Genomic DNA, 21454 nt, shown 5'->3' with positions numbered 1-21454 from the left:
GGACTCACAGCATTTGTGCGTCTGTCCTGTTAGACATGTCTACGCCGCCCAGGAACAACGCGGCAGCCACGCCCGATTCTTGTACAAACCCCAGCAGCGCATCGACAAAGTCCTGCTTATAAGACTATCACCTCTAATCAGAATGAAGTCCTTCGACGAGAAATAGCTCTTTCTGCTTGATATTATGAACACCTACTTTCAAGGGGGGTGACCTCTGTTGCGCCACAATAATATCCATCCCATTCTTTCCGTACACTATGCAGCGAGAAGGAGAAGAAAGGGACAGCGTCAACGCGTTTGCTGATGATATCGAATAGATGAAGAAACATACGTTCGAGAGACGTTGTGATTCCCGCTTGCCCATCTTCGCGTGCGCCAACGGCTGGTATGAGATACTTCGTATCAAAGAGCCCGATTCGTTCAAGGGAAAGAGATGCGACCAGGAGATCAACGGCGAGCTGTGAAACGTTGGCGACAGAAACTATGGGCTACCCTTGGGATCGGTTTTCAGCATCATAATGAACGATCATAGCATTTGATAATGTTGCCAACGAAAACGCACCACAACTAGCACTTTCCCAGTCAAATCGAAGGTCTTGGTAGGGTGATAAAATGACATTGGAGATCGAGAACACTGGACTATAGGCGTAACGGGATCACGGTGTGGATGTGATCAACCAGGTGATGACTATTGACTTCGACACTGAGCAGACCCAGTGAGTACAAGCTATTATAGTATCTACTGTCGCGAGCATGAACATGTCTCTGGTAGTATATCGGATAGTACACCCGCCTGTCACAACTATCAGTGAATCTTGACTGGTGCATCAGCTAAGAGTCATTGATCGGCTCGCGGGAGAGCGGGGTTCGACTCCCCGCCAGAGAGACACTTTTTCCTCTTTCTTTTATCAGATTTTTGTGCTCGGCTCAGTAGCATTAGTACTTATCGACTTCTTATCACTATATTTTGTCATCGTTCTCATGAACGAATCTCATCGAAAACTCGATTCACGCGGTAGTTCTGCAAGGTGGTCAAAAGCATTCTCGATTCATTCTACACTGCTCTCGTATGACTACTAGTAATTGTAGCTAGGTGGCCCACCGTCTCCATCCCGTCTAACCTCGCGGTCTAAGTCACTATCCCCCACGATCACCACGTCTCACGTCCCGTCCCAACATACTCACCCCACAAACACCCCTCACACAACTCAACAACCACCCAAGCGCTCACCACAGACACCCACAGTCCACTGATCCTGATTCGTCAGACCCTGGCGGGGAGAATCAGGCGTGGTGCTGAAGGCGATGCGGGAGACTGCATCGGGAGGAGAGAGTGCGGAGAAGGGGCTGGAGGCACGGTAGAAGGGATAGTGGGCGAGAATGAGAGAAGGAGAGGGATGGGTGGGTGACGGTCAAAATAATGTGTGGTACAAATAACATAGAGGCCAAAAAAGAAAAATGCGAACGATTGAAGACACTACTACTTGGACCAACCAAGCCAAAAAAAAAAAAGAAAAGAACGAGGGAATGTAGGAAAAAACCGAAACCAATCGCGAGACGAGGGCGGAGAGGAACGTTTAAGTTACAAAGCTAGAGACATAGATGTAAGGAAACAGAGACCGAATCAGGAAGATGAGATAAATAAGATGACTAGTTATGCTAAGGTGAACGTCCGAGTCAATGCCATATTCTGTTATGAGAGGAATAGAGGAGGCAATAGATGCATATGGGACATATGAGATTTTGAGATATGTGCACGGTAACCTCCAAGGGTATTGTGCTGCTATGTTGCACCCTGAGGAAGCTTTGCTTCGATCGTGTATGAACGAACAATGGAGATGCGGTCGTAGGGCTTTGCCAAAGATGTGAATCCTACTTCGTCCAAAGCGGGTTCCATGCGATTTTTCGAGTATTGAAGAAGCTCTGACGGTGTCGGGGGCTGGAGGCTAGGCTCTAATCGCGGGGGGCGGCATACAATAATATACGAGATCTTGCAGTGAGTCAGCCGTCGACGGCCTCTTTCCCCAATCGAAATCACTCGGTAGTGTGACAGAGGGGGGATTGTTCTCAAGACGTACAGTCGAGACCACCGCTCAAAAGACCCCAACACCGTCCATCTGCACATCTGCATCAAACTGCACGCCCATCTCAAGCCCTAAGTCCAGCGCTGAAGGGAAGTCCAGGTCTAGATCAAATCCCCGTTCACCGTCTTCCGCCGTGGGCAACATCCCCAGCATCCTCTGCATCTCTATCGCTTCCATATCCATCCGCATTTCCTCGGCCCACGATGGGTCATTGATGTTCACAGTTGCACTCGCCCTTCTCATTCCTGTTCCTGATGTTGATTCTAGTCTCGATCCTGAACCCAGCTCTGTCAATGGACGCGCGCCCACACCATCCACACCCGGACCATCAAACACCGATGATGCAGCCGAGACGCCGCTCACAGGCGCCTCTGCCCGCGCAACTTCATTCGAAGGGCGAGCGAGAGTGCAAGAGCTAGTTGTTGTTGACTTTGCTGCTGGTGCTGTGCCACTGACCAATGCTGTGCCCTCGTCCTCGACTTGCGGGAGCGCGTTTGGTGTGAGCACGGGGCTCGGCGCGAGGATCTCAGCGAGGAGACGAGCAACGAGGGCATCGTCTTGTTGATGCTGAGTCCCATTATCTGCCGTTTGTCCATGTTGGTGGTAGTTATACCCTTCGCTAACCTATAAATCAATAGAGGAGTACCGTCAACAAAAGAACCTCAAATAACAGAAAATAAGAAAATCTACACACCTGGTAGCGCTCGTACTCAACGCCTTGGCCTCGTTCCTGTTCACCCTCGCTCGTATTACCGATGCCTCCGACAACCGCAAACCCACCCGCTGCAGGGACACCAGCGCACAAGGTTGTGCACCAGTGGTCGCCACCCGTGCTAGGTGGCGAGTGGGAGATTGGCTAGGAAGAGACGTGGTAGGGAGCGATGAAATGTTAAGATCGAGGTCAAGAAGGGGAGCGTCAAGAGGGAGTGTGTCGATGGGGAAGTCGAATTCGGAATCAAAGAGAGCGGGGGAAGAGAGCGCTGGAGAAGCGTGAGTGAGCGGTGGAGAAAGGGGAAGAGAGGTGATGCTAGTCGATGTGGTTGTGCTAGCTGGTGGAGTGGAGGAGGAAGATGGTACTAAGGTAGATTGAGACGGTGCAGTGTTACTGTTGTTGGGAGCGGTAGAACTAGATTGATGTGTGCCTTGTGTGGCCAGAGCACGCAAGACAGCTTCATATCCCTTTTCGAGGGTTTTGATCCTTTCTCTCAACTCCTCGTTTTCCTGCTCGCGCACGTCGTTATCCTTTCTCTTCTTCTCATCGCTGTCGTCAGCGTTAGCGCGTGCAGTAGAAAGGGGCAGGTGAGGCGTAGGGGCGGTAGCGACTGAATTCGACTCGGCGCGTAGCCTCCTGTTCTCCTCCTCAAGCTCTGCAACTCTCTGCTCGAGGAAGGAGAACTGGGCTTTACGACGGTCGCGCGAGTTTTGTGCTGCGATGCGGTTACGGTGAGCACGAGCTTCTTTGCGCTCTTCGGGTGATACACCTGCACGGGGACGCTTGCGTGGGGGCTCTGTATTGGCGGAAGGAGAAGGAGAGTCAGAATGGGAGGAGGGGGCAGGGGATGGGGATGGGGATGGGGCGGATCGCTTGAGAGAAGAAGAGGGGAGGGAGAGAGAGGAGGGGTCGACGTAAGATACCGTTGGCTGTGACATTGGCAAAAGCTATTGGGATTGTTGTCGTTTAGACACGTCGGGTTATGTGGTATAAGTTAGAACTTTAAGCCAGGGTAGACTGCGCATCGACGCAGGACGACGTGGAGGTCAGTGAAGAAGAAGCAAATTCAGCAATTGACACGTAGCACTCACAGCTACACACAAACACACGCAAATACTGCACTGCCGAACTCGGCATCTGATCACCTTGGACGCCGGCAGGCACAGGTTCTTCTGCCGAAGCACCAGAATGAATTTTGGAGCAAGAGTGAATGGGAGAAATCAAAATGTGTTGGTACTAACTTAGGGCTCGTACGGGAATTCTGTTTTTCCTGAAATTCCTTTCTTTTTTTCCCCCACCACAATCTGCCAGAATGCTGTCGGAGAGACAGATAGGCATCCATCCCATGAGCCTATGAGTGGGTAGGTACCATCTTTCCATCAACCCCATGTCTAGAGCACAAAAATGCAGGGCCTCCAGCCCAACCCTAGTCCCAGTCCCTTCACCAAAATGACTGCAATATTCTACCAGGGTGGATCAAGACCTCCAGCCTGCTCAGGACGTATCTACCGGTTGCAATGGACATTGAAGAAGGCAATGGCACAGGTGCCCAAGGTAGTAGTAGCAACAACGCCATTTGGACCGAAGCAGAGATGTCAGCTCTTATCTAGTTCATCACCACCAACAGTGCAGAGGGTGGGGATGATTTGAATTTCATTTCAAGCCTGGGTTCTGGCCTAAGGTTGTGTTACATTTAGTTCCTCTTCTTACCAAGGGACCAGCCAAGAGTGCCACTTCCTGCAATTCAAAGTGGGGCAGGGTACATTATCTAATCTATCAATCACTGAACCTCAAGTTCACAGCTTTGTACAAAATACAACTTAGTGAAGCCTATCACCAACCTGTCAGGCATTCCTTGGGATGATGAGCTAGGTCTTAATATACTTGACAAAGTAGAAACAGTCTGGAAGGAACTCATTATGGTATGATGATACATTTTGGCTTTATGACTGATAGCTAATCACTACACAGAAAAATCCGGTAGCAAATAGCTTTCGGAAGAAGGGCTGGACCCATTTTTCTGCCATGCATGCCTTGTTGGGTAGAGTCCCAGCCAAGGGTTCCAATGTATTCCATGTCCCCAAAGTCCTGAAGCATCCTAAAGCCCCAAAGCCCCCAAACTGCCAGTTTCTGTCAACATTCCCTCCAATCAGCCTAACACCAGTGCCTCTGTAACACATAAAAAAGCTGGCTTGGTGGTGTTGAGTCTCTAACGTCTATCTGTGCTCCCACCATCTCATCTATAACAACTATTAGTAGGCATGGAATGCCACACTCTCAGATGATAACACTGAGGATGGCGCTACCATCATATCTCACACCAAGAGTGCAGACAACGGAAGCAGAGGCTCTAACAAGGCCCACGCAACGCTGTTGCTAATGCTCTCAGTGGGTTGAATGACCAGTTGGGGGAAATCATCCCCATCTTCAAGGACTTCAACTTGAAACTCAACATTGGCCCGGCTCCACTTGCCTCCCCAGTTATTGCCTCTTCTCAAACGGCTTCGGTGGAAAACCGCTCCACCACATCTACCATTGTGCCGCCCATCAGCACTACCTCACTTACTCCCCCTACTGCAGCTGGTGCCTGACAAGGCAGCTTATCCATGTGACCGGCTCGTGCTTATTGTTATGCCACTATTACATTCATGATGCAATATGACAAATATCTGGGAGTGGACAGCTCTTAGCCCAAGTAGCATGTATGATTGATTCAATGACAATAGAAGCTAGTTTTGACATCTGTGAACAGGCCAAGTACCTCTGCTGTTGGCTGGTGATTAGCTACAGTATTCAAACCATCCTGCCCCTCCGAATCACAAGTATTATCTCCTTCTGTACAAGTTGCAGGATTGGTGTCTGGGTTTATATAGGCGGTATAGCTGATAGCTGATGACATGGTGTCCTAGTACTATCTTATTGATAGGTTGCGGAACTCTACAATTGCGCCTCCACTAGAGTGGCAGGGCTTTGGCCTGGGAGGAAAATCTCAAAAAAAGAAAGAAAAAGAAAAAAAAACTAATCCCGTACGAGCCCCTCAACTTCATCTCGCTCCATTACCCAGCCACCAAGCTGCGAGAACCGCTGAAATTTTACTGGATAAGGCTCTGAAGTACGTACCCAGGGACATATTTAAGTTATCATTGCGAATGTCAGTCTTTTGTGACGCTTTTTACAAGGTGTGACTAATTATGACTAATTGTGACGTTGCCACCTGCAGTCTTTCAAAAGTTGGACGCTTTGAAGGTAGATCATCCAAAGTTAGTCACACTGACACTTCACCGTCACGGTAACCCGTAATGCCATGATCGTATACTACTACTAGTAGACAGTCACAAGGATAGTCCAAAAGATTCAAAGCAGGATCATGATCCCGACGAGCATTGTACAAGATACTACCTTTCCAACATGGTGCGTTGTAACTCGATAGGTTCCCAAAATGGTGAGTTATCTGGTCGCACCTCCTGGCCCCATGCGTATGCTCTCTGTTAAAACCTCACTGGGACGCATTCTTTCGGCCCAATTTACCAACTTATGTGAGTGTCAGACTCGTGGCCATGCTCCAGACTCGCTATAACTCCGGCGACGGCCTCATGTGCTCCTCATGACCACGAAAACATGAAACCGAGGGTTCATTTTAGCTGATAAATGGCTCGAGTCAACTCGGACACACTGCATCAAGTCCCCGCGAAGGAAACACTGGGCTTCTTTCGCAGCTGCATTCCCACACATATGTCCCTGGGTACGTACTTCAGAGTCTTATCCAGTAAAATTTCAGCGGTTCTCGCAGCTCGGTGGCTGGGTAATGGAGCGAGATGAAGTTGAAACCTTGCTCGTGGTGGTTTTGACACCACCGAGTCCACTAGGACGATATCAAAATTGACTATTATGGTCTTCTCACTTCTGTAAATGACACGTGTGGACCTAATTGGCGCTTCTATCTGTGGTAATTTAGGTAACCACCGAGCACTCTCAGTATCGCTAGAATTTTGGGTGTTAGTTCGCCGTCGGCCTACGATGAGGTATATATACTACATTGTATCTGTCATGACATACACTGTCCCCTCCAAAAATCATGTCTACTGTTAAGTCTAGATCTCACCGTCACAACTTTGGGTCTTTGCCCGCTGCCCCTGCCTCTCCTCAATGGTCTCCAAAGGCAGGGCCCAGTCGCATACCACTCGACGCCCCTGTCACCGATCCAAGTCATGCTGACCATTACGGTTGTTCCGATACTAGTCTCGACAGGCGTATCCCACGAGGACTCGTAAATCTGTTCGACGACGATGTGGACCCTCAGTCAGAGATGGTAAGCATCCTCCTTTTCTAAATCAACGACAAGGCTGATCAATGGTCTTCATATAGGCCCTAATGCTAACCAAAGACGACAGTCGTTTGGCTGAAATAGACGAGAATAAGGAAAAGATGGATGCCGTTATGCAAACTGTGATGGATCCGACTCGGACGCTAGAAGAACGCCAACTAGCAAGGGATTTCATGGAATCTCTTGCAGTGGAATCGCAAGTAAGGGCTATCCGGGCCGAAGAAGAAGCTCGGAAGATGAGAGAGTACCTCAAAAGACTGCAGGCAACATTGGGGATTCAAGATCAAGGTATCGCGAGTGAGGACGATTATGAAGAATATTCTGGCTCTGACGATGGCTCTGACCTGGAAGTGTACGAAGAGATCCCTATCGAGGAGCTGCAAAAGTGGGGCGAAGAAAAACTCCATGTGGGCAGATATGCAACGCAGACGGCGGATTTGTCAATACAGACACATTGAATGGCAAAGGAAAAGGGAAAGTAGCCGTTAATGATATAGAAGATGAACCGAGCAAGAAAGACAAGGGTAAAGGAAAAGCCAAGGCTGATGATCTACAGTGCGATTGCCCCCGTCACCGTCGCGAAAGAGAATTGTGTGGACAAGGAAAGAGAAGATCCAGTTTGGACGACGTCGTAACGCTTCCGATTGATATGGACATAGATAGCTTATTGGCGATGATTCAAAAACGTACCAGGTACCAAGCCGGCGTTCAGTCTGGTGCGTTCCTTTTATAGCTACGTTGAGATTAAGGAAGCTGACCTTTCATTCATAATGCATACAACATTAGATGCCACCAATCCAGCTACTTCAACTGCGAACGACAGTGCTGTCAGCAGTGACACCTCAGAAGAAAATCCCGACGCTCTGATGACAGACGTAGACAAAGTATTGGCGATGGGCGAGGATCAGGGCCTCGAGGACCCAGCAACCGATGCAAATCGCGACCGCGATCACCCTACGTCCGCTATTGCCAAAGATGCAGGTATAACTCGCGTTCATGGACCGAAGCCGACGACTGGCAATGACTCAGGTGTCTCTTCGAAGCACGCCCCAGGGAAAACGAAAGATAACCTTCGTAGGCTAGCCGCGGATAATGATATGCTCAAGAAAATGGAACTGAGCCCGACGGCATCGAAGGGTATGCCCACTCGTTCTGAGTTAGACTCTATCCTGACTGAGATTACGGCCCTGTCCGGTATGGGAATGGGAATGCCGGGCTTGAGAGGTGCATCTGGTTTGGGTATGGGAATGCCTGGCATGGCTGGTCTAGGAGGAGCGTCGGGTTTGCGCAAGAAGTCGTCCACTTCTGCTCTCCTGAAGGAAATGGAGAAGTCACTGGCTATTGAAGCTAAAAGCCTGGGCTTGGGAGACGTATCTGGTTTGGGTATGGGAATGCCTAGCATGCCTGGTCTAGGAGAAGCGCCTGGTCTGGGTACGAAGTCGTCCACCTCGGCTCTCCTAAAAGAGATGGAGAGGTCGCTGGCTATGGAAGCTAAAAGCCTGGGGTTGGGAGACGTTTCTGGTTTGGGTATTGGAATGCCTGGCATGGCTGGTCTAGGAGGAGCGTCAGGTTTGGGTACAAGGTCGTCCACTTCTGCTCTCTTGGGAGAAATGGAGAGAACGCTGGGTGTAGATGCCGCCAAGTTGGGGATGTACGGTTCGATGGGACTTGACGGCATGTCGGGCCTGGGATCGCCAGGTATGATGGGTCTTGGGAATTCGTCTGGACCGGGTAAGAATGGCAAGAGGCCGTCCGTCACCGACACCACGAAGGGGATGGGCCAGGGACATACTGCTACGGGGAGTCAGGATGCGACGAAACATGACAGCGGCCACAAGGGAGCTAAGAAGCGAGCTGCAGTTGATCCCGACGACGACGATTTCATGGCTGAGATGGAACGATCCATATCGGCTGCATCTTCTGGCACACTCTCGGAGCTGGACAAGTCGATCGCAATGTTGAGCGGTGGCCTCAAGGAATTTGATGTGGAGAACCTAAAGGCGATGTTGGAGAACAGTGATGATGAAGATTTCGACGACGAGAGCAACTGGAGTGAAAAGGTAGAGGCGGGCAGCGTGGCGAGTGCCGAGAGTACAGATACCGTGAAGGGGACAGCAGGAAAAGAAGGTACTGAAACGAGAACGAGGAACGAAAACGAGAATCACCTCCTGACAGAAGCACAAGCGATGGATAAAGGCAGAGCAGCAAAGCAGAACACGGCCATCGACAAAAATGACGCTGGCGAACAGACTGGCACTGTCGATCAGACTCAGGGGTCCACTGATGGCCTGAGGGTCGGAGGAAGTCGGGACGAGGTAATTCAAACTGATAGAATGCGATGCTTGGCATTACTAACAAAAACATTGACAGATAAAAGATCAAGCCGATGCGCACTTGTCGAGCGCTGACCCTTTGGCGCAAGCAGGGGCAGCTGTAGGCAAGCAGGACGAAATGTCGGATTGTTCCAGCGAGGACGGCACGGGAGAAAGACCTAGAAAGCGCAAGAGGGCTGAAGCGGAGCAGGCCTAAAGAAGGAATGTGAAAAAAAACTGCTCTCAGTAAGGCTCTGTGAGCACCAATTCGCCGACATTTTGCTATCCATTTGCTATGCTGTTTTCGTTGTTAACAATATGCATCGTTTTTCATAGACCACAAAACACATACACGATTTTGTTCACTAGGTTTTCGCAATCATGTCTTACGATGTATTTTAATAGATGACCTTTGTGCCTTTATCTCGATGGGATAAGGGGGTAGAAATTTCTAGTCCAAGATATATGAATTGCACTGTACTCGAACATTAATACTATACAGTGATTGCCAATCGTCCCAGATGCCAGATGTGAGGCTCGTAAGAATACATCCAATCGATACAAGCAGAGATAAGGAAAAAGACGCCAAAAAGTACACTCAGCCACACATCCCATCATCGATCACATATCCGCAACGCTTGCACTTCACTCTTCGATCGAGCAAGCAAAGACCAATGCCGAGCGGAAACCACACTATGGCTGCCAGTATTCCTATCATATCGTGATTATATGAGTGCGCCATTCACGAGGTAGCAGAAAAGCTGTCCACTCACCCAGTATTCCGTACTTTGTCTCCGATATGTGGCCGCCCTGCTGCAAACAGACCATCTCTGGATGGCCTGGGGGAAGGAGAGAGGCAACTTGTTCGCCTGTGTTAGGGTTCGTGTAGTGGAAGACGGTAGTCTGGGGCATGGCGGGGGCAGTGCGCCCATTAACGAACGCACTACGCCGCGATGGAGGTTTGACTCCCTGAGGCCCATTCAATGGTTGGCCCTTCTGTGGGCTAGGCTGGATGGGCTGTAACGGGGTGCCTACATTATACGGTTTGAGCGTGAGTGAAAAGACATAAATGCAATATAAGTTAGATAAGGAACGTACTGGTGGTGCTGCTCCCTCCAGCGACAGCCTCATCGTAAGCAGGAGGGCTTTCCTGTGGGGTCTGAGGCATCTTTGAGTGGGCGTCGTGTAATACAATCATTCAAGGACTCGTGTGGGGGATATGTCTTATATGTGTCCGCAGCTGCGGGTTACCTATGCCTCCACGACAGTTATAAGCAAAGGTGCTGCGCTCAGCAGAGTCATAGCCCGAAGGCAATGTCATTCAATCGGCACTGTCCGAGGAGAACCGACCCGACGCTGTTTGCACGTGTTGTGTCCACCGATCACTGCTCGATTGCCTTTTGGGACGTCCATGCGCGTAAAGGGTTCCAGGGACTGTGATTATTTCTTTTGGGCTTATGTCTTTCAGTCTCTTTCCACGCATACAACCAGTCACAGGTGGAAAACACGACCTCCAGAGACTGGTTCGCATCACCCCTTTTCTGTGCGAATCGCCCTAATATCCTCTTTGTTCTCTCCTCTTCAACTATACCGACTCCTACGCGCACTTTGGTGTGTGCATATACGCTATCTTTACTCTCCTGAAACTGATCCGCACGTCGTGTCTAGGTATCCATGAAGAGATGTTGAAAAATTCTGTCCAGACTGGATCGTATCGCACAGCAATCGCGAATAACGGTCATGTGTTCAAAGGAAAGACCGTGTTGGACCTCCCAGATGCCAGATGTGAGGACACGATCGATACAACGCAGAGATAAGGAAAGCAAAGACGCCAAAAAGCACACTCAACCACACGTGCCATCATCAATCATATATCCGCAGCGCCTGCACTTCACTCTTTGATCGAGCATGCAGAAACAAATGCCGAGCGGGAACCACAGAACAGCTGCCATTATTCCTATCATGTCGTGATTATATGAGTGCGCCATTCAGGAGGTAGCAGAAAAGCTGTCCGCTCACCCAGCATTCCGTACCTTGCCTCCGGTACGTGGCCGCCCAGTAAACAGATCATCTCTGGATGGTCCGAGGGAAGGAGAGAGGCAACTTGTTCGCCTCTGTTGTCTATGTAGTGGTAGACGGTAGTCTGAGGCATGGCGGGAGCAGTGCGCCCATTAACGAACACATGACGCCGCGTTAAATGATCGATTCCCTGAGGCCAATTCAACAGTTGGCCCCGCTGCGGCTGGATGGACTGTGGCGGGGTACCAACATTATACGGTTCGAGCGTGAGTGAAAAGACATAAAAGCAAGACAACTTAGATAGGGAACGTACTGATGGTGCTGTACCCTGGAGCGTCAGTCTCATAGTACTCATAGTAAGTAGGAGGGCTTTCGTGTGGAGTCTGAGGCATCTTTGAGTGGGTGTCGTATAATGGGGATGTGTCTTATATGTGTCCGCAGCTGCAGATTACGACAGTTAGAAGCATCCATAGCCCAAACAATGTCATTCTATTCAATTGGTACTGTCGGAGGGGAACCGACGCGACGCTGTTTGCACCTGTTGTGTCCACCGATCGTGCTTTTTTTCGATTGCCTTTTGGGACGTCCGTGCGCGTAAAGGTTCCAGGGAGATATTTTTTTTGGCTTATCTATCTTTTAGTCTCTTTCGCATACAACCAGTCACTATGAAAGAGGTTACCGCAGGCCCATCGTCAACCAGTCTTGTCACCATCGATGACCCATCGGTGGAAAACATGACCTCCAGAGACTAGTTCGCACCACCCGTAGCTTTTCTGTGTTAACCGCCCTAATATCACTCTTTCTTTTTTATTCTTCAGCTATGCCGACTCCTACGCGCACTTTGGTGTGTGCATATATGCTATCTATAGTCTCAGAAACTAATCCGCTCGTTGTATCTAGGTATCCATGAAGAGATGTTAAAAGATTCTGTTCGAACTGGGTCGTATCGCGCAGCAATCGTGAATAACGGTCATCTCTTCAAAGGAAAGACCGTGTTGGACGTTGGATGTGGTACAGGTATCCTCAGCATGTTTGCTGCAAAAGCTGGCGCCAGCCATGTTGTTGGAGTGAGTTAATCATTTTACATGGCCTTTCCGGCAATACTAACTTCTCTAAAGATCGACATGTCCAACATCATTGACCAAGCTCAGAACATCATCGAAGCAAATGGTTTCAAAGATAGTACGTTGCCATTCAGCATTCCCTTCTTATGTCTCCGCCTTATCTTCATCGATCGGATAAGCCATTACCTTGGTGAAAGGCAAACTTGAAGAAGCAGAACTTCCATTAAAAGAATTCGATATCATCATCTCCGAGTGGATGGGCTACTTCCTTCTGTATGAGTCTATGCTCGACACCGTCCTCCTTGCACGTGACAAGTACCTCAAACCAGGAGGTCTCATCTTCCCTGACAATGCCAGCCTATACTTGGCTGCGATCGAGGATCAGGATTACAAGGATGAAAAGATCAACTGTGAGTGGTGTTCCATGTGTCTCGTATTAATTACCATGCTTACGATGCATAAGTCTGGGACAACGTGTACGGCTTCGATTACTCGTGCATCAAGGACATCGCGTTACGCGAACCATTGGTAGACACCGTAGAGCTAAAATCAGTTAACACTAACCCTTGTATGATCAAGGTGAGGATATACATTTATATTGCTAGGACGCCCTCGTCTAACTCTCCCTTGACTTGCATTCAACCAGAAAATAGATCTGCTGACCGCCAAAAAAGAAGATTTGGCATTCAGTGCGCCTTTCAGTCTGACAGCAACCCGTAATGATTGTGCGTTCTTTCTGCTTTATTTATCATGGGGTGTTTGTTCAATGTCATTCGATCCAGACATCCACGCCTTCCTTGCTTGGTTCGACATCTCATTCGAATGCACGCACAAAAAGGTCCAATTCTCCACCGGGCCCCATGCACAGTACACGCATTGGAAGTAGGTTGTCTTACTCTGATATCTGGTTCTCTCCTGATTCTTTCAATTTCATAGACAAACTGTGTTCTATACCCCATCAACCGTCACGATCAGCGAAGGTGAGGAGATCACTGGAACCCTGACCTGTTCGCCAAATGCGCGGAACAACCGTGACCTTGATATCACGATATCGTACCAAACATCTAACGCCAATGAAAAAACTGTACACTATAAAATGTGCGTCATTATTTTCTACGCTGCGCTCCGTTCTTTTATCTGTTGTCTGAATGTCGCTGACCGATTGTCAGGTCTTGATTACTGTTATCTCCACGGTATTTGCATCGCCACGTCATGCCTCATATCCGTATTTACTCGATCGATATCCGCATCTCAATATCCCCTTCGTGCACATCACACTGTTAAAAATAACCACGCCTGCAGGTATTAAAATCGTGTTTCCCTACATGCAGAGATCGTAGCCATAGAGCTGTAGCCTTGATACCGCCATATTGTTATGCTTTGATTAGCTGAAATGTTTTTTGTGTCTTGCAGGAATGCACTCATACATGTCTGTGCAACGAGGATAGGAATGAAGGATGAAAGACCATTTTGCGTGTGCGTCACTTGAAGATGATTAATTACAAAGAACCTGAGTCGAAGAGACGCTTCGACTTCGTGCATCAGCACTCTTTCTCCTGCTGTGATCGAATTCGTTGGCGAATTTCAAAAATGGAATAGATTTTATCATTGTTCTTGGTGGTGAGCTGTTATACATTAAGCCATTTTCATACAACCGTAAATGCAGTGTGATCATCTTATAGATACCATGGGCAGCGAACCCCTCGGAGACATCATAGTAAGGCTCAAGGGTGAGCCTGTCGCGAAGCTGCCACCGCAGAACACTTCTGGATTCTTCCATCGACTTCGCGCAGTAAACTTTCCAGGACTTGCAGACGATCCTGATACGCTTGAACAGCTGCTGACGCGTTCTTTGCCTCGATTTTTCGTATCTCAGTATCAGCATCATGCTGTCTCATCTGTGCCCGCGCCGCGGCATCGAAGCCCTGCGATAGATAATTTGATTCCTCTACATTGGCAGGTGTGACCTGGCTATCTTTCCCTTCACTTCCATCGTCCAACATGCCCTGAATGAACACGGCTGTTGATTTTTGCGACTCTAATTGAGCTCGAGTAGAATCGATCTCCAGCGTCAGATTTGTTTTGATACTTTCAGCGCGGTTCAAACAGGACTTGAGCATGCCCTGTGCATAGACTTCATCGGCGGATTCGAGCGCTGCGGTTATCTGATCACACAGGCATGATCGTCAGGAGGGCATGCTTGAAATAGGCTAGTACCAACCATGCTCTCAACATAGTCTAGGTTTCCTAGTACCTCCTCCCGCGTTAATGGTTTTAGAAAGGGCCGGCGGTGTGCATCAGGTTGGAAAGATAGTTTGGGAAAACTGGTCTGCGAGAATTGATCCAATCCTAAAAATGGCCGTGTTCTTGTTCAGCCGGTGCCCATTAATACTGACTGAGATGCAGTGAACGTACGCTGAGCGGATCCCAGGGTCGTAGAGGAGCTGCGATCGATAGTAAACATGGTAGTGATACAAAGGATCAGACAACAGACGCGACTTTGAGATTACCAGACTAGTCCATAACGTTACGCGCTTTCCAAAATTCTTTACTGGCATGATCCGACTCGGAGACCCAGCCGGTTGCAGTACCCAGATTCTTCACATTACAGCAGAGCTTGGACTTGAAGGAGATAATCACTTATCCATTTCAGTTATAGATTCAGTCGTAAGCTTCATCTAACGAGGAAACAGTAGGAGTATAAAAGCTCGAGGATCTGGGAAGTCGCGTTGACTCGTAATACACTCCCCATTTAGTGTGTTCATCTACGAGGTGAGTGTTGGTTTATTGGTTTACTAGCGTCTTGTTGACAAACTTGTCTAATATAGGCATTTCTACTACATGTATACAGCTCTGACCATACTTCAGAGCTGAAATGGAAAACTCTTGTCCTTCCATTACTGTAACACGACGGATTCTCAATCTCATGAAGCCTATAGGACTTGGACTTGGACTAAGGGCTGCCTTAAATGCGCCAATGCTCGCAACAACCTGTATTCGACAATATATAACTGGCAGCATTTAAACGTTACTCCCTATACCCTCTTTTTTCCCAGCACGATGACGGACATCGTTCCAGGCGAAAAGGCCTGTGGCTCTAGTGAGGAGCCCTCTTCCCAGCAGGTTGAAGTCTTTGAACGCCCTACCGGTCTGAAGGGCTTTTATTACAACCCGTATACACAGGTCGTTATGCTCGGATTCGTATGTTTCTTGTGTCCAGGCATGTTCAGCGCTCTCGTTGGACTCGGTGGAGGCGGTCAATACAATACAAAAACCGCTGCAAATTCAATCTGTGCCATGTATTCGACCTTTGCATTTTTCTCTTTCTTTACGGGGTGCGTATACTTCCATGCTGCACGATTTGATCCGTGTCAGTGAAAAACGATTGTAGTTCGGTGAATAACAAGCTGGGCCCTCGTCTCACTCTTGTTATAGGGGCGTGTGGTTACTCTTTGTACACAGCATCTTCCCTGTGAGTCTTCAGACTTCTATCATGACAAACAAATAACGATCGCATGTCTTTGCTATCAGCACCGTTTACATCTATCCAGACGCAGGTGACTTTGTTACCACGGCTAGTGTTATTCTCGGTATATGCGCATCCCTTCTATGGGCAGCCCAAGGTTCTCTCGTGTTGGCTTATCCGACTGAAGTTCAAAAGGGAAGATTTATCGCTATCTTCTGGGCTACTTACAACTTGGGAGCTGTTGTCGGTGCTTCAATATCGTTCGGAATTAATTCCCATTCTGAGGCATGTTATTATCAAAGGTGGTTTCTCTTCTTTCACTCACGCTTTGACAGGGTGGAGATGGTAAGAAATCACCTTTCTATCGTCTGCTATCGGAAAACTTACGTCCTCACCGTTTCTGTGATAGTTGGGAGTGGAACGTATGTAAGTTGACTTGACCTCGTTACCGGTATGTTTCATCTACTGAGTTCCCCCATAGATTGGTTTCCTCGTACTTACCCTTATCGGAGTATGCATACCTTTCTTCATGGCCGATCCCAACAAAATGATTCGCACCGATGGCACTAAGGTTGCTAGAGTCCAACATCCGACGTGGAAGCATGAATTCTATAGTCTCTATGTCACGCTTAAAACGGACCCATTTATCGTCCTCCTATTTCCTATGTTCTTTGCCAGCAATTACTTCTACACCTGGCGTAAGCATATCAAGAGTATCTACATGTTGGACCTTAACTTATCCTGAACAGAATTTGACGACTACAGTGCTGCCCTGTTCAACATCCGCACTCGTTCACTTAATAACCTTGTCTATTGGTCGTGTCAGATCTTTGGTTCGATTGCTATTGGTCTGGTGCTCGATACACCGCGACTTCGCCGTCGCGTGCGCGCCTTCTCTGGTTGGGCCATTCTCCTCGCTATGGTGTTTGGTGTTTATGGTTGGGCGTATTATTATCAAAAGTTCTTGCATCATCCTCCCATTTTATTTTATTATTCCTCAAATATTTTATCAATATCTAGGGGTTATACTCGCGCAATGGCGACACCGACTATGGACTTCAGTGACAAAGGCTATGCTGCATACTGCTGGCTCATAATTTTCTACGGTCTGTTCGGTGCCATGTGGGAAACGATGGCGTACTGGCTCATGGGAGCAATGTCGAACGATCCTGCTAAACTCGCAGTCTTCAGTGGTTTTTGTACGTTTTCACAATAGTCGTGGGCCTTGTTCATGGGTGCTATGGTGTTTTATTTTCAGATAAATCAATCCTATCTGCTGGAGCTGCTGTTGTTTGGCGAGCAGATGCGATGAAGCTGCCGTATGCATCAAAATTAGAAACCATCTCGTTCTGTCACCTCACTCACTGAGATGCTTGTTCACACTATAGATTCATGAACATATTTGCGTCTACGTGGGCTCTTACCGCCGCAGGCCTCGTGATCGCTCTGCCCATGGTTTGCATGCGTATCAGAGATAGCTCGGAAGAAGATGATCAGATATAGTAAGCACCTAGTCTCCTATCAAAATGTCTATGTCGATGTTCATGCTTTTTGTGATAATCCAGTGAGAAAAGGAATGAGTGCCTTGGTATCTTCACAGCTTGATATATTTTTGCCATTTTACGATTTCACGGTTTGTTTCCTCTGAGCTTCTCATTAGATAATGTGTCGCACGTATTCTTTCTTGTGGGCATCTGTGGGCATCGGGTCACAATTTCATGTTAATAAGCCAACGATAGTATTACTCTAGTCCGGACTTCTGCAACGTCGACTAGGAGAATGAGATAGGTCATATTTAATTCAGCAATTTCATCGCTTTCCGTTAGGGTTGCTATAGAGTCTGTTTATCCAAACCTTGTTGTGTCCGTCTTCTAATGCCATAAATTCACTGAATCGAACCCATGTTATTGGGATGAAAAATTGTAAGTGGACTATAACCATTACACCATTGATACGATACCTGTCCCTTGCCTCGAAATGGCTAAGGCCCCGTACGGGAACGAAAAAATGCGACATTTTTCTTGGATTTGGGAAAGTGGCGTCACGAGGGCCATTGAGGCGGAGAAAGAAAACTTTTAGTACCCGCGTATAGTAAGATAGAACGATAATCTCACCGTTATACAGGCATCGTTGTAGAGACAATGGAAGAAGATCAAGGCAACGATCGCGGACAGAGAGATACGGGAATGGGCAGCGATGATGACAGCATGGGAGAGGAGGATTGTGAAGAGAGTGAGGAAGCATCAATGTTATGTAGGCGCCGAGCAGCACTACTTCTATGTGTTCAACAACTGTCCCTCGCTCTCATTGGTCTCCAAACGGTTGCGCAATCAGCAGCACTCGTAGCCAACGACCAACTAAACAAGACCATACCCCAGCCATATCACACCTCCATTTTGACTGGCCATGGGTGGGTCCTTGAGCTGTTGAGTGGTCATCCTGACCGCATTCGTGCAGAACTTGGTGTCAGGCGCCATGTTTTCCTTAGGCTGGTAGATCTACTCAAGCGCTATCAATACATTGACTCAAGGCATGTCCGCATTGAGGAGCAACTTGCAATGTTTCTATACGCCTGCGTCACTGGCTTATCAGTTTGCCATATCGGTGAACAATTCCAGCGATCAAGCAATACAATTTCTAGGTATATTTTCCCCCTGCCCTCTTTCAACTAACTTACTACTTATTATACAGATGTTTCTAGCATTCACTTCCCCAGACATCTACAACATCTATGTCCATCTACCCACTGAGAATGATCCACCACTGCCTTATATCATTGACAACCCCAAACTGTGTCGCTTTGAAGGTGCTATTGGCGCCATCGATGGGACACATATTGCGTGTTCCCCCTCTGCCTCCAAACGCCAGGCCTCACGAAACCGCAAGGGCGGAATATCTCAAAAATGCCTCGCCTGTTGCACGTTTGATTTAAAATTTAGTTACATGCTTAGTGGGTGGGAGGGCTCTGTTGCAGATGCTGCTTTGTTCCATGACGCTCGTATGAGTAACCTTCACATCCCGCAGGGTAAGTATTACCTAGCGGATGCAGGGTTCCCTTCTTGTCCTCAGCTCTTAGTGCCCTATAGAGGTGAACGCTACCACCTGCAGGAGTATGCTCGCGGCAATTGCAGGTAAGTCCTCCTTATCCTCTTCTACCTTATTCTAACATTTTCTAGGCCTCAAAACCCACGTGAATATTTCAACCTTCAACATGCATCCGCTCGCAACGTCATTGAGCGGATTTTTGGCATCCTCAAATGGTGTTTCCATGTTCTCGTGCTCCCTCCTGAGTACGACATGGCTATTCAGGCCCGCATACCCCCTGCCCTCTGTATGATATTGTAGACTTTGATGACACCCTAATTGAAGACCCCATCCCCAGCGCTGCCACAGGTACATTAGCTTCAGGCCCCCCCACCGAAGCAATCCAGGCAGAAGCCAACGCCAGGAGGGATCAGATAGCGAGTTTGATGTGGGAGGATTATCAGGCCGAGCTGCATAGAAGACAATTAGTATGATGTAACGTGATTTTCTTATGAATGATTCTAATGTTTTGTGGCAGACAAGCAAACATTCCGTTACATTGATCAAACGAAAAAGCAAGAAACATAACATGACTACTAATCAGACCTTTGTGAAAGAACTGATCCACACCCTACGCAAATCTGTTGCATGCAACATATTCAAGTACATATCCACCACCCCAATTTCACGCTCAAATATATGCAGTAGTTCGACTTGCTTGGGAATCCCAAGCTCATGATCGAGCTCTTGCAGTGCTTGTATGGCAATACCCCTCTGTATATGGGATGGCTGTTTAGCAATATCGAAGTTGTAGTGGGAGATGAAAGAGGAAGGAGTGATGGTGGATGTCCCTGGCACGGATGATGGTATGACGGCAGAAGAACTGCCCTGCTTTGTTAAAGGGGTGTCAAATTCATTTCGGATCGTGTCCGTGATTCCCTTCATGATGGGCACGATCTGACCCAGCGTATCATTCAACCCTGTCAGAGCAGTGGCGGTCATTGCATTGGCAGCCACACAAGGGGTTTTAGAGCTGCGGCTATGCACAGTTATGCCTGTGCTCTTGCTGTGAGTGACAACCGACATGGCATCTGCATCTGCATTGGCATCCAACTCTGCGTCACGCTCCTTTTGTTTGCTACTAGAAGACCCGCGGGAGGTAGTTGATGATAAAGTTGAGGGAGCGGGCATTAATTCGGGAGATGGTACACCCCCTAGCCAGAGGTTAATGTTGGCATCATGGGAATGCATGTTGGTATTAATGCTCCTAGGCATTTGTGGGGTAATAGCTACAGGGGGAGGAAACGTAGATGATGATGGGGTAATGCTAGACACAGGAGGGCTATTTGGTACAGGTACAGAAGGGGGGGCAGAGCGAAAAATGTTTGCTCCCTTGGCAAAACGGCCACACATAAGATTGTCCATTGCTGAGAAATGGGTCCAGCCCTTGTTGCAAAAAATCTTGACACCAGGGTTCTTCTAGAGATGGATGAGATGAGTGTCGCAATGTATGAAGTGAGTACTTACCTTTAAATACTCAGCCCATACTGTCTCACTCTCCACTGTGATACCTGCACCGCCAATGTCGTCCCAATGAAAGCCCGACTGCTTTGACAGTGCTTTGACAGTCAAGAAAATACCATAGATCAGTTAATCAATGGTACGTACCCTCCCCCATTTTCCAGCGCAGTGCTCAGCCTCCTTCGCAGGGCTAACCTGGTGGATCTTCTACAATTCTACAGCAGCCTTTGTCCAGAACTTCTTCGAGAAATTGAGCCCATCGCCAGCCTCAGATCGATGAGATTTTAAAAAAGAAATCAGTGTAGCTTCTTCTGCCTCTGACCACATCCTCCTGTCTTTCGTGCTAGTGGAAAGATGGCCATCGCTAGTATCAGATGGCACAAATATGATATTTGGAGCTTGGTAGTCAGGTGTGTTGCTGGAGTGGGTGGCCATATCTGTTTCTCTATTCACTCTCAACCAGTAACGAGGACGTTTATAGTTGTGTAAAGAAGCCTTGAGGCCTGAGCCTGAGGCTTTCCTCTTGGACATGAGTTTATTGAGTCGGTGGTGGTCTGAGTCAAAAAGCACAGCATGGCACTCCTTGTGGCATATCGGCAGCCTGTGGCGCTAAAAATGTGCAAAGTTTATTTTTCAATTTTTCGTTCCCGTACAGCGCCTAAATGTCCGGACTGAAATCTGGGTGAATTGGCCTTCAGAATCGTTTGGTGTCCGGATGTGCCACATCTGGGTTCCCTAGGGATTATCCGGGGTCCTGGTACTACCCATAAACCTACATGACGTCAACACATGTTATTAGAACGATGTCATTTTGAAATGTTGCGAAAGTACATATAAGCCTGTCGTCCTCAATGACTGCATCTCACACTTTCCCCCCACAATCAGAGTTCCGTAGCCATCCAACATCTGTTTGACTCTTCTGGTGTTC

At 48.2% G+C, this 21454-nt stretch overlaps 13 protein-coding genes across 13 annotated transcripts; 6 read left to right on the top strand and 7 right to left on the bottom strand.

Annotated features, from left to right (window-relative positions):
- Nucleotides 1–4: 4 nt before the first annotated feature.
- On the bottom strand, nt 5–619 carry SERLADRAFT_408018 (uncharacterized protein; the record flags this gene model as incomplete). Its single annotated transcript, XM_007317809.1, has 4 exons — nt 5–124; nt 197–255; nt 332–488; nt 563–619. The coding sequence occupies 4 exons, from the start codon at nt 617–619 to the stop codon at nt 5–7; spliced, it is 393 nt and encodes a 130-aa protein (XP_007317871.1).
- A 406-nt stretch (nt 620–1025) lies between these two features.
- Nucleotides 1026–2361, top strand: SERLADRAFT_466327 (uncharacterized protein; the record flags this gene model as incomplete). Its single annotated transcript, XM_007317808.1, has 2 exons — nt 1026–1358; nt 1499–2361. 2 exons carry the CDS (start codon nt 1306–1308, stop codon nt 1737–1739), a joined length of 294 nt encoding a protein of 97 aa, XP_007317870.1.
- On the bottom strand, nt 2362–2832 carry SERLADRAFT_466323 (uncharacterized protein; the record flags this gene model as incomplete). The annotated part of the gene is made up of 2 exons (XM_007317807.1): nt 2362–2708; nt 2779–2832. Coding segments are annotated over 2 exons (399 nt in total), but the record flags the coding sequence as incomplete, so codon positions are not given.
- Nucleotides 2833–6783: 3951 nt separating this feature from the next.
- On the top strand, nt 6784–7357 carry SERLADRAFT_466322 (uncharacterized protein; the record flags this gene model as incomplete). Its single annotated transcript, XM_007317806.1, has 2 exons — nt 6784–7105; nt 7162–7357. Coding segments are annotated over 2 exons (429 nt in total), but the record flags the coding sequence as incomplete, so codon positions are not given.
- Nucleotides 7358–8549: 1192 nt separating this feature from the next.
- On the bottom strand, nt 8550–8936 carry SERLADRAFT_466321 (uncharacterized protein; the record flags this gene model as incomplete). Its single annotated transcript, XM_007317805.1, is given in 2 exon segments — nt 8550–8825; nt 8845–8936. Coding segments are annotated over 2 exon segments (342 nt in total), but the record flags the coding sequence as incomplete, so codon positions are not given.
- Nucleotides 8937–9072: 136 nt separating this feature from the next.
- SERLADRAFT_466320 (uncharacterized protein) lies at nt 9073–9856 on the top strand (the record flags this gene model as incomplete). The annotated part of the gene is made up of 3 exons (XM_007317804.1): nt 9073–9237; nt 9265–9435; nt 9491–9856. 3 exons carry the CDS (start codon nt 9076–9078, stop codon nt 9647–9649), a joined length of 492 nt encoding a protein of 163 aa, XP_007317866.1.
- On the bottom strand, nt 9826–10745 carry SERLADRAFT_466318 (uncharacterized protein; the record flags this gene model as incomplete). Its single annotated transcript, XM_007317803.1, has 3 exons — nt 9826–10143; nt 10206–10463; nt 10531–10745. The coding sequence occupies 3 exons, from the start codon at nt 10628–10630 to the stop codon at nt 10031–10033; spliced, it is 471 nt and encodes a 156-aa protein (XP_007317865.1).
- Nucleotides 10746–11272: 527 nt separating this feature from the next.
- On the bottom strand, nt 11273–11590 carry SERLADRAFT_388149 (uncharacterized protein; the record flags this gene model as incomplete). Its single annotated transcript, XM_007317802.1, has 1 exon — nt 11273–11590. One exon carries the CDS (start codon nt 11582–11584, stop codon nt 11393–11395), a length of 192 nt encoding a protein of 63 aa, XP_007317864.1.
- A 441-nt stretch (nt 11591–12031) lies between these two features.
- Nucleotides 12032–13954, top strand: SERLADRAFT_466313 (uncharacterized protein; the record flags this gene model as incomplete). The annotated part of the gene is made up of 10 exons (XM_007317801.1): nt 12032–12202; nt 12270–12295; nt 12352–12518; nt 12570–12633; nt 12695–12925; nt 12979–13094; nt 13162–13240; nt 13298–13397; nt 13452–13613; nt 13685–13954. The coding sequence occupies 10 exons, from the start codon at nt 12117–12119 to the stop codon at nt 13689–13691; spliced, it is 1038 nt and encodes a 345-aa protein (XP_007317863.1).
- A 157-nt stretch (nt 13955–14111) lies between these two features.
- On the bottom strand, nt 14112–14553 carry SERLADRAFT_388146 (uncharacterized protein; the record flags this gene model as incomplete). Its single annotated transcript, XM_007317800.1, has 1 exon — nt 14112–14553. One exon carries the CDS (start codon nt 14516–14518, stop codon nt 14240–14242), a length of 279 nt encoding a protein of 92 aa, XP_007317862.1.
- A 553-nt stretch (nt 14554–15106) lies between these two features.
- SERLADRAFT_361250 (uncharacterized protein) lies at nt 15107–17484 on the top strand (the record flags this gene model as incomplete). The annotated part of the gene is made up of 11 exons (XM_007317799.1): nt 15107–15287; nt 15344–15850; nt 15907–15987; nt 16047–16266; nt 16317–16326; nt 16391–16407; nt 16463–16679; nt 16731–16941; nt 17002–17180; nt 17240–17300; nt 17370–17484. 10 exons carry the CDS (start codon nt 15576–15578, stop codon nt 17482–17484), a joined length of 1386 nt encoding a protein of 461 aa, XP_007317861.1.
- Nucleotides 17485–18103: 619 nt separating this feature from the next.
- On the top strand, nt 18104–18528 carry SERLADRAFT_388143 (uncharacterized protein; the record flags this gene model as incomplete). Its single annotated transcript, XM_007317798.1, has 1 exon — nt 18104–18528. A coding segment is annotated over one exon (281 nt), but the record flags the coding sequence as incomplete, so codon positions are not given.
- A 1077-nt stretch (nt 18529–19605) lies between these two features.
- On the bottom strand, nt 19606–21057 carry SERLADRAFT_437466 (uncharacterized protein; the record flags this gene model as incomplete). Its single annotated transcript, XM_007317797.1, has 4 exons — nt 19606–20484; nt 20533–20613; nt 20674–20721; nt 20746–21057. The coding sequence occupies 4 exons, from the start codon at nt 21055–21057 to the stop codon at nt 19606–19608; spliced, it is 1320 nt and encodes a 439-aa protein (XP_007317859.1).
- Nucleotides 21058–21454: the final 397 nt, after the last annotated feature.

This window comes from Serpula lacrymans (assembly GCF_000218685.1).
Source record: "Serpula lacrymans var. lacrymans S7.9 unplaced genomic scaffold SERLAscaffold_6, whole genome shotgun sequence".
NCBI lineage: Eukaryota > Fungi > Basidiomycota > Agaricomycetes > Boletales > Serpulaceae > Serpula > Serpula lacrymans.
The sequence above is the reverse complement of the archived record's forward strand: the minus strand, read 5'-3'. Positions and strand labels throughout refer to the sequence as shown.